General features: G+C 38.0%; 1 protein-coding gene across 4 annotated transcripts in view; it reads left to right on the top strand.

Annotated features, from left to right (window-relative positions):
* Nucleotides 1-10,496, top strand: part of hipk2 (homeodomain interacting protein kinase 2) — a 113,166-nt gene extending 102,670 nt beyond the window's left edge. For all 4 annotated transcript variants that reach the window (XM_054777431.1, XM_054777430.1, XM_054777429.1 and 1 more), the window contains exon 15: nucleotides 2,223-10,496. In XM_054777431.1, coding sequence (XP_054633406.1) covers nucleotides 2,223-2,687 — 465 coding nt within the window. In that variant the 3' untranslated portion in view covers nucleotides 2,688-10,496. The remainder of the gene's footprint in view (nucleotides 1-2,222) is intronic.
* Nucleotides 10,497-11,552: the final 1,056 nt, after the last annotated feature.

The raw sequence follows: 11,552 nt of genomic DNA, 5'->3' as shown, positions 1-11,552 counted from the left end.
GGCGTGGCAACAAACTTGCATGGTCAATCTGACGATTTGCAACAAAACTGAAATGTTCATAACTTGGCTCCAGAAGGCCCGATCTTCATCATAATTCGTTCATATGATGAAGATGACACCTTGAGGCTATGCATAGGTCAGTTCCTGAACTCGTCTCAGCACGGCCCAGTGGCGACAGGAGCTATGGTTTTAAACTTTTGATCAGCTGATGAACAATGTTTGCTATACAGTAATAGAATATAATACAATGTAATACAGTAATCCCTCTTAAATTGGTTCCAGACCCGACCGTTATAAGTGAATTTTTGCAAAGTAGGATTAAATATTAATACATGGAGTATTTTGTAGTTAGAGCATAGAAAACCTGTTTCGGAGTTTCTAAATGCAGGTTTTACCATTATGTGATCCCTGTACAGTAGACATGAAATAACACCCTATAGTCACTCTATTATTATTATTATTATTATTATTTTACACTTTACTATTCTTTGTTTACACCACATTCTACAGGCTACGAATTCTAAACTTAAGTGTTTCAAACAGAGTGGGGAAGAAGGACAAAGAAGCCAAAAACTTACCACTTCCACACTGAATGAGAGAAGAACCTTTTTTTTCACTCGAGCTCAGCCAAGGCATGAAAACTGCTCAGCACTGCTGCCTCACTAGCCAGTCTTCATACAGTGTGAAATGTAATGTAATCTTACATCATGTCTCATAACATTAATGTTGCCTAGTAATCAGAGTACTACATATAACTTGTCTTATAATAATAATAATAGGCCATAGTCAACCACGAACCGTTTTTAACCGTGATATAGCGAGGGAGGGATATTCAAACCGTGATGTAGCGAGTGTTGGAGATTAAATTCTCCGCAACCTCTACTAAAGGTCAAAAGGGCCACTTTAGAAAATTAGGCCAATTTCACCTCCACTTACATGTTTGTTAATCTCCAATTAGGAGATGGAAAGAAGACTCACTCACTGGAATCAGATTTACAAAATGTTTTAGTCAGTTATAAGTCAGACAGAATAATTTCACATTCTTTGACTATCCGGGTTAGCTGTCCCTCCTAATGTCCTCCTGTGGCTTCCTAACCAGAAGGGGAGAGAATCGGCATCGATCGCTAGTCCCCTCTGCCGTTTTATAATTGTTTTCCTTTCACTGACTCAATGACACTTTTCTTGCAAAAACAACACATACTTCTCCCCGTCGGTCTCAAGGCCTAACTTAGACTATGTTTTTTGCCCATATCTAGCTGCTGGTACTGACTGGCCTTCGCTGTTTGAACACTGTGTGAGCTCGCACTATTTCTGTTTGACCATTGACATACTGTACTTAAACAGTTGTTCATCTACTCAGCTAATTGTTTAATAAAGCATTATTTCTGTAAACTCACGCAATTAAGAGATTAATCGATAAAACAGTTATTTCTATAATATATTTACATTAAGGCAATTAGTTAATAAATCAATCAATAAAACAATTTCTCTAAAGCCTATTTGTAATAACTATTTACTCACTCAGCTAACAAGTTAATAAAAGAATATTATCCTATGCGAGGGACGATTGTATATTTCTTACTCACAACTTTTTTTGGTCTCACTCCCATCTCTTCTTTTTGCATTTTGAAGATGTACTTACAACCTGCTTAAGATCCAACAGTGCAGTAAATCCAACAGTAAATTGTTCGGCGGGTCTTAAAACTTTGATCAGGAGTGTACACAGCACAATTGGAGCACAAATTATGGCGATGGTAAACTACCGCTACAACGACGTTTGCTAGTTAATCCGTACATGCAAGAGTCGTTCGTTATTTGAGCAAAATGAAGTTGGTGCAGCTACTTGCTTGTGTTGTAATGTTGATGTTTAAAATTTTGGTGTCCACGAATGCATATCTCCATTAGTGCTAGATCATGAGGAAGTGTTGTGTTGCTGTTGCTGTATGGAGTACAATTACTGTATGCTGACTATACCTCATTTTTGCCTAATTTAAATGCCACTAAATTAATGGTAACATTGAAATGAGGCACTGTTATTTAGTTTTTTCGTCGGGTTACTGCCGTTTACGTCACCATGCAGAGTTTTGGTTGTGAAAGGGAGGACCAGCTCCATAATTGAATCTGCTTTTAAGAAGTATTTGAAGTTAAAGAACCTAAAAATGAATGAGAGGATTTGAAGTTGCTACTCTTTCCCTAATATCATCTTTCACATTGACCTCCAGGCCCAGCAGCACATGGTAGCAGACCGAAATGGAGGTCACCGCCGCCAGCAGGCCTACATCACCCCCACCATCGCTGCTCAGGCCCCATACTCCTTCCATCACAACAGCCCCTCTCACACGGGCAACGTGCACCCACACCTGGCAGCCACACACCTACCCAGCCAGCCCCACCTCTACACCTACACCGCCCCCGCCGCTTTGGGTTCCACAGGAACCGTGGCTCACCTAGTGGCATCGCAGGGCTCGGCCCGCCACACAGTCCAGCATGGGAGCTACCCACCAAGCATTGTACACCAGGTTCCGGTCAGCATGGGCCACCGTGTGCTGCCCTCACCCACCCTGCACCACAGTCAGTACCAGGCTCAGTTTGCCCACCAGGCCTACATCAGCGCCTCGCCTGCCTCCACTGTCTACACTGGATACCCACTGAGCCCCACCAAGGTCAACCAGTACCCTTACCTCTAGAGAAGACACTGGAGAGGCTGACCCAGCGCTGCTGCTTCCACACACACACCAATCATACTTAGCCCAATCTCCAGCCTACATCCCCTCAACCTCGCTTATGAACAGAGACCGAGGACTTTGCAATCCTCATGAAACAGTCCCATATAACTTGAAGACATGACAGAAGGAAGAAGAAAAAAAAAGATTCACAGTCGCTCTTTAAGGGAAAGAAAGGGGTTGGATTAGAGGGTCGCATTTCAAGATGATTTCTTTCGATTGTTTTTCGCTGAAAAGGGCCAGTTTTGCTTTTATTTGTTTGATTTCACTTCACTTTATGAGGAAAGTAACGTCCCATTCGTTTTTGCAAGGAGGTTTCGGGACAGACAGCGGAGGATTTCTGCTTTGTTTTTCTTTTATTTGCCCATCTTAACTGTGGGTAGGGGGCTGCTGGGTAGGGGTCACTGACTGGAAGTTCGGAATCCCAAGATAATTGGGTGAAGGTGAAATACGGAAACCTGCTGCTCTTCAAAGATAACAAAATATCGATGGCCTTGAACTGTCTTAATATTTCCACACTTTTGGTGTCGGGAGAAAAGAGAGGCAACTCCCTCCACTCCACCTCTTCGAGCCGAGGAGGCTTCTGGAAATATAACCAACAAAAGACAACAAACTTTTCTAATGTATTTATAGATATTTTCCTTTTCTGTTTCTCAATACTTCGGTTTTAGCGATAGGTGTCTTAGCTGGGCCCCATTCATAGAATGTAGCAGTCTGCACCAGTTTGTTTCCAGATCTCCAAGAAACCTTCTTTCCTGATACCAATAGATTGATTTGTTCCGATTATTTTTTAATGTGATTGCACAAACTGGTTATAATAACATAGGCATGTACAATGTGATTGTGTGTGTGCGTGTGTGTGTGTGTGGGGGGGTGTGTGCTACTGTCAGCCATGTGTGTAGTCCACCTTCTTTTAGGTTTTGTTCCCTCGTAGTGCCTTACAGATGTAACAACGCAGTTTACTCACGAAGCCACACAACACATCGGAGAGACACAAAAGACGTGTTGTCCTGGTTTGACGGGCTTGTGAGGGGATACAGTAGCTCTCTTCCAGGTGTAGCCTCTGCTCTTGCTGCAATGCATGCTCTTAAAGACAGCTTACTACCGTATAGATGAGGATGATTTATGACAGAGCTCTTTTATTATGTGTGCATGAGACAACTTGCCAGGGGTACTTACCAAAGTCATTGATAAATCCTTAAACGCAAATGTGAACTCAGAATTTAGTTATCCAATACAAAGATGGGCCTTTGACTAAATGTATTGGTCGACTAGGTGTCAGATTAGCCGATGTTTTTTAAATGTTAGTTTTTATGGGATGTGGGAATTGCTCTTTGAATGTTCTGAACTCCTGTTTCAATACCAGTGTTGTATTGAGCAGAAGGCTGCTGCCTGGAGAAGGTATGTCACAGCAGTGGCCTGCATGGACGTCCTGTTCATGTCACTATATTCTTTGATTATTAGGCCAATTCATGGTAGCCTGTTTCCGCCGCTGAAAGAATTAAAATATCCGAACGTTAAGTCATAATTCTGCTATAAATAGAAAAACTTAAGACATAAAAAGTCCTAATTATGAGATAAAAAGTCAAAATTACAAAATAAAAAGTCAAAATTAAATAAAAAGTAATAATTATGACACAAAAACGGAAACATAATATTTTAATAATTTTGGACTTTCTGAACTTAAGTAAGACATATTTAATTTTGGACATTTTGGACTTACTTAACCCTAACCCTAAGAAAAATATGTACTTAAGCACAAAATTATTATTATTCATAACCTGGGCAGATTATGACCTAAAGTGATTTATTATTTCTCACAGTGGTATGCCACTTAAGTGGCGCAGTTTCACAAAAAAAATGTTTTAAATTAAAATTTAAAAAAATGTAAATCCTCAATTTGATTCAAACTTGTTTCAATCAAGTTTAAATGAAAAAATAATCACTTTCAATCAAAATTAGCCCAAGAAATGTGTACCTTTTGGCTTTTTAGTACATCCCTATAAAGGATGTAGATGCAGTGTTTTCCACAGGACTGCAATCTATTGACGGCACTGGTGGTGAGTGGGGCAAGATGGTGGGGGGGTGTTGCAATCATTGAATTTGCATAATTGGCCATGTCGCATTTGCAAAAAGTGAGTGAAAATCATGAAAAACAAAGCAAATATGTTTAGAACTACGCATGAACATTTCTTCCGAGGCTAAACAAATAAGGCGGAGCCGCCTGTGAGAGCTTTTAGATGGGGGAGGGGCCCACAGCAGCACTCGCTGCACCTTGAGTACAGCGTTACGTACTTTTGAGTACCTGCTCCATCTTTTTAGGTTGTGCCAAATCTATTTATGGCGGTCCAGATGTATTTGTGGTGGCCCACATTCCCATGAACGTATGGTAAACACTGAGATGATTAGCTTTTTCCGACTAAATTCTCATGCGAGCATCGTCTGTAGCTAAAATATGTAATTCTCTTTCGTTTCGTTGCCAAGAAGAGCTTCCTAATATTTTTTGTGCTCGCAGAAGAAGTCGTAGTTAACACTAGCGGTCGCGCTGTGGTTTTCAAAGCTAGTCCGAGAGGGGCCTGACAGAAAGTGATTGTGGCCGTGGTTGCGTTGGGAGGGATTGCGCAGGGTTGGAGCTACAGTAGTCTCGGTCGCAGCAGAGAGGTGACGTACGGAAGGGCAGGGGTGAAAGTGGGGTGGTGGTTGAAAAGCACCGGTTCTGTTTAGGCAGAGAGAGAAGGCAACTCTATCTTTAACGGGACTCCAATGGTAGCGAGGTGGCACTGAGCAGGTTGATAGTAACACTGAGGCCGAGTGGCTGGCATGGGAGCCTTGCTGATGCACGCATTCAAATCTGACATCTTGCTGTCGCTGTACCTTTTTCAGTAAGGATGAAATTACTTTTAACGCGGGGCGGCATACACCTGGAAGAGCCATCTTGGTTCAGAGCCGGTACACCACCAAGCTGAATGGGACAAACACGTAGAGAACCAATAGGGCTGTTGCTTGTATTTGCTGCTTTATTTAACTTTCATTTCTTATAGCTGATGATACAAACAGATAGTAGCCCACCTGAGAATTCCTGCTGGTTTAGTGGAAGCCTTCCCTTCTCTCTTTATGGTATATGCCATAGTAATTGCATTTGAAGTGATTTTTATTTAACATTATCTTGAACTTTGTTTTGACATGGCTGTAGTACATTTTGTGTTTTTGTTTTTTTTTATTAGAGATTGTTGCAATAATTCTTGTGGATGTTCTATCAGAATGTGTGTTTTATTTGTTGTCAGGCTCATTTCTACTACGATATTTAGTATTCAGTGTGTTCAACGCACAGTAATCCAATGGGGCCCTATATGGCAGGGGTGTCCAAAGTGCAGCCCGGGGGCCATTTGCGGGACACGGCTGTTTTTGTATTGGCCCGCGGCACATATAAAAAAACTAAAACTAAAATAACAACAATCAGCAGTCATTTTACAACCGTAAAGTCAAAACATTAAGAGAAAAAGTGGTAATATAATGAGAAAAAGTCATAATTTTATAGGAATGATGTCATAATTTTATGAGGAAAAATAACGTCATTTTAGTAGCATAAAGTTGAAATATTGAAGGAAAAATTGCCATGATATTATGAGAAACAAACTAAATAAAGTTGTAATTTTTGGAAAATTGGGTTGAGGACAATTTTGAATCGTATGTCACAATATTACAAGGAGAAAATTTATAAGAAGAAAATCCGTAAAAAAAAAAAAAAATGGCAAAAATGGAAAAAACAGCTGTAATTTTATGAGAATAAAGTCAAAATATTAAGAGAAAAAAAGTCACAATTTTACGAGAATAAATTGTAATATTATCAGGAAATATAATGTCATTTTAGTAGCATAAAGTTTAAATATTAAAGAAAAAATATGTATTATTTAAGTTGGGATATTAGGAGACAAATAAAATAAAGTTGTAATTTTTGGAAAATATGGTTTGGGAAAAAGTTATAATATTATAGGAATAAACTCGAAATATTATGGGAATATAGTCATAACATGAGAAGAACATTTGCAGGAAGAAAGTTGAAATATTTGGGAAAAAAACAAAAAATAAAAACCCAGCAAAAATGGGGGAAAAAGAGCAAAGATGGAAGTTGATACTAATAAGAGGCTTTTTGACCTATACCTGAGATGCTGAGATGCAGTTTTTTCTTGAAATATATAGTATATAATATAGTATATATAACGTCTTCCCATATCTGTTTACAAAATATCAAAGTGGCCCTTGCCTTCTTTCATTTTTCAGTATGCGGCCCTCGGTGGGAAAAGCTTGGACACCCCTGCTATATGGAATATGTGTATTTTGAGGAGGCCACTCTTGGGGTTGGTTATTGTTTAAAGAAACCTTTTTTTCCGCGTCCCAGAGCGCCATTTCATGCTGGCACTTGTTTCCCCATCACTCTCCAACACCCCCAGCATGCAAGCCTGAGGTTCGGATACTTAACCAACCATTATTGTGTAATCCTACTCTGATGTTTAACATCTACTAGCGGCCGTGTCGGCCTCAGCACACATGCAGAAGGGACATCCATTGAAATTGTTATGAGACAGACTACTGAAACATTCCACTGCTTAAGGGAATTTAGCATTTTGGATGCTAGACTGCTGTTCTTTCCCCCCCAACCCCATCTCTCTTTAGTTCACTGTTCACACACTTGTCCCACCAAAGAGATCAGATCGACCGTGTGCAAGCACAGCTCACCGCAAGCAACAGCATACAGGCACTAACTCTGCATATTGCATATTAAAATGCTTTACAAATGCTTTTATGGATATTTAAGCTTGTGCTTAAAATACGCAAGTACAGCATACAGGTGGTTCTTGGGTTATGGACGAGTTCTGTTTCTAGACTGTGATGTGAACTTATTCCTAAATGAATACATAAGTCACTCCCAAAATGCACAGAACACATGAAGGACATATAAAAGAGAACAGTGAAAGTCATACAATACAGTGTTCCCTCGTTTATCACAGGGGATAAGTTCCCAAAGTAGCCCGCAATAAGTGAAATCCACAAAGTAGCCAACTTAATTTTTTGTACAATTATTATATATGTTTTAAGGCTGTTGAACCCTCATGATACACTTTATACACTTTTCCCAGACAGGCATTAACATTTTCTCACATTTCTCTCTTGTTTAAACACTCTGAAAGTTCAAATTTCGTTTGAATTTTAATGATCAATCTACTAGGTTGGACACAAAAAATTATTAAGTGACTCACGCGTATTTCACTCCTATGACCGTTCCTATTCGTCCTGGTGCCGCTCGGCTGTAGTGTTTTTGTATCCTTGTTAAAACATATTACACATATCCGTAATGGCGTCCTACAGCCGGTTAGCTGCTGCTTCTTCTGTTATTTATTGGCGGTTAGCAAGCAGCTCACACAGTCAGCAAATTTGCTGGCAATGACAGAAAACGGCATGAAGCAGATTGATTGACAGTGGTCTACAGCCAATCAGGACGCAGAAGACAATGGGCGGTGCAGACAGAAGAGAAGGAAGAGAGAGAGTAAAGCAACCTCGTGCTAAAGCCCAGAACGACAACACTCAACTTCCCACAATGCAATTCTTAAAGAGACAGGCTCGGCATTCATACGAGGGGACACTGTCATTAAAATGCAAAACAGGCGTGCTGAAAGTGCGGCCCGGGGGGCATTTGTGGCCCGTGGCTGTTTTTTTATTGGTCGACAGCACATTCTTAAAACACAATTTAACAAGAAAACTAAAAAAAAACAAAACAACAACAACAGCAAAAAATGAAAAATCTGCAGTAATTTTACAATAAAGTCAATAAAGTCAAAATATTAAGAGGAAAAAAGTTTTAACGAGACAAAGCCAGAATAACATAATATTATGAGGACAAATAATTATAATATAAGAATTACAAGAAGAAAATTTACAAGAAGAAAGTTGAAATAGTTGGGAAAAAAAATTTGCTGTGATTTTATTTGACAAAAGTTAAAATATAAGGAGAAAAAAGTTGTATTCAAACCAGAAAATAAGCTGCAATTTTACGAGGACAAACTGAAAATAAAATTAAAATCAAATGGTCGTTTTTTGGAAAATTAGCTTGGGGAAACAGTTATGATATTATGGGAATAAAGACAAAATATTATGACAATAAAGTCGTAATATTACAAAAAGTAAATGTATCGAGATTATTTAAGAAGAATAAAAAAACAGCAGCAAGAATACAAAGAAAATAAGCAAACACTGAAGTTAATACTTATAATACACTGTTTCACTTGAGATGAGATGCACTTTTTTTAAATATATAGAACTTCTTAGCATATCTACAAAATATCAAAGTGGCCCTTGCATTTTTCACTACTAAAGTCAGGACACCTCTGATTTAAAACCTCCTTACTTTTACCCCTATGGATGTCCAACCTTCGTAAAATATGGTATAATATTGGTATATATCATATTTCTTAAATATTCAAGTCTAGTCTGGAAGGACTCCCAGATCGTCTTGTAACAGCGCTCAGAATCCATGACCCGTCTCGCATTCATTAGCATTCAATCATCTTTATCCTTAATGACAGTCACCACAGTCGATCTGTTCGGACCAAAAGAGCGATGACAGTTTTTTATGATGTTCATTTTAAATGGCGACGACTTTTCTTTTCTTTGGCGCACTGCTGCTTGGGAGACATAGTGACATGTAAAAAGTGAACAAATAAGCGCTGTTATCAACAGTGTGGCCGAGCAGGCACACACCGCTTCCAAACAGTTCTCGAACGAGTGTCGTAGTCATGGAAGATTTGAAATGAATTCATGGGAAAGCCATAAACCGAGGACCACCTATACATGAATTTACTTTGTATTGCCACAGCGTGACGGGGCACGCCTCCAGCTTGGCCCCCATCTCCAAATTAGTTCAATGATATCTACTCTAAAGATGCATATGCCACGATTGTTCTTGCTTTGTTTTGTTTTTTTAAAAATACTTTTCTTACTAGTCTGCTATGGAGGAGAATGGAAGAAATCCATTGTAGAAAAATGACCAACAATACCTTTAAAAGCATGGACACCTGCACAACCTGAATGTAATATGTGACATTTGACATCTTAAATAGCTTTCTCTTTACTGAAGGTGATGTGTCATTGAATTACCATGCATTTTGCAATAATTCTACATCTCCAGCAAGAGCGTGTTTGGTAGAAATCTTGTAAAACGACCACTATCCTTGTGATTAGAGCTTGTCTATTTTCTCAAATTAATATATCCAGCTAAGACGTAACATTGTGTGTATGATGCTTATGTCTATCATTTTGTTGCAGATAACCAATGTTTTGTGTTTTATAAGAGAAAAATCAAAAATGTGAGCATCGATGTAGATTGAGTGACCTTATGATTACCAAAATGTGCTTCAAATAGCGTGTGCAAATGTTTTGTGTTGTTAAAGTGAGCCTAGCCTTCCCGTCTAGTACTGTTGTCAAAATAACCAACAATACCTCCAAAGATTTAAAGTGTCATTTCAATTAGACAAAAGGCTTTCTCCAATTAATTCTATTGAATGTTGCTCCTGATCATGTGCTAAAAGGAAAAAGAGAGTAAACATTCCAGTGGGGATGACACATCTAACACAGGTCTAGTGTAAGGATTAGTGCAGGGGTGTCCAAATTGTGGCCCGGGGGCCATTTGCAGCCCTCTGCTGTTTTTTATTGGCCCGCTGCACATTCTGAAAGTAATAATAATTTAACAACAAATCTAAAAAAAAAAAAAAAAAACAACAGCAAAAACTGAAAGATGAGCAGTAATTTTACAAGAATAAAGTGAAAATATTCAGTGAAAAATGTTGCAATCTAATGAGAAACGTTGTCATTTTACGTGACTAATGTCACAATATTAGGAGGAAAATTAATGTCATTTTAGTAGCATAAAGTTAAAATATTAAAGAGGTTTTTTTTTGGTTAAGTAGTAATATTAGGTGAAACAAAGAAAACAACTAATAAAGTTGTCATTTTTGGAAAATTAGGTTGCGGAAAAAGTCATAATGTTACAAAATAAAGTCAAAATATTAATCATAATTACCAGAAGAAAATTTACAAGAAGATCATTGGAATAGTTGGAATATTTAAAAAAAAACAAAAAACAGCAGAAATGGAAAAAAACAGCTGTAATTTTACGGGAAAAAAGTCGCATTCTAACGAGAAAAATTGTTGCAATTTTAAATGCATAAACTCGTAATATTATGAGGAAAAATTATGTAATTTCAGTAGCATGAAGTTGAAATATTAAAGAGGTTTTTTTAAGTTCCGTTTTTTAGTACAGTAATATTAGAAGAAACAAACAAAACAACGAATAAAGTTGTCATTTTTGGAAAATTAGATTGCGGAAAAAGTCATAATGTTACAAGAATAAAGTCAAAATATTAGTCATAATGACGAGAAGAAAATTTAAAACAAGAACGTTGGAATAGTTGGAAAATTCTTTAAAAAACAACAACAGCAGAAATGGAAAAAAACAGCTGTAATTTTACAAGAATAAAGTCAAAATATTAAGGGAAAAAAAGTTGCATTCTAATAAGAAAAATAGTCGCAATTTTACGTGCATAAATTCATAATATTATGAGGAAATGTATGTCATTTTAGTAACACATACTGCTAGCGACCAGCCCAGGATGTACCCCGCCTCTCATTTGAAGTCAGCTGGGATAGGCTCCAGCATACCCCCACAACCCTAATAAGACTAAGCGGAATAGAAAATAGATGGATGGATAGTAGCACATATGTAGTTGCTATATTAAAAAATATATATATATTTTTTAAGTCGTAATATTATGGGAA

The sequence above is a fragment of the Dunckerocampus dactyliophorus genome, chromosome 5, assembly GCF_027744805.1.
Source record: "Dunckerocampus dactyliophorus isolate RoL2022-P2 chromosome 5, RoL_Ddac_1.1, whole genome shotgun sequence".
Classification (NCBI taxonomy): Eukaryota; Metazoa; Chordata; class Actinopteri; order Syngnathiformes; family Syngnathidae; genus Dunckerocampus; species Dunckerocampus dactyliophorus.
This window is presented reverse-complemented; position numbering and strand designations above follow the sequence as displayed.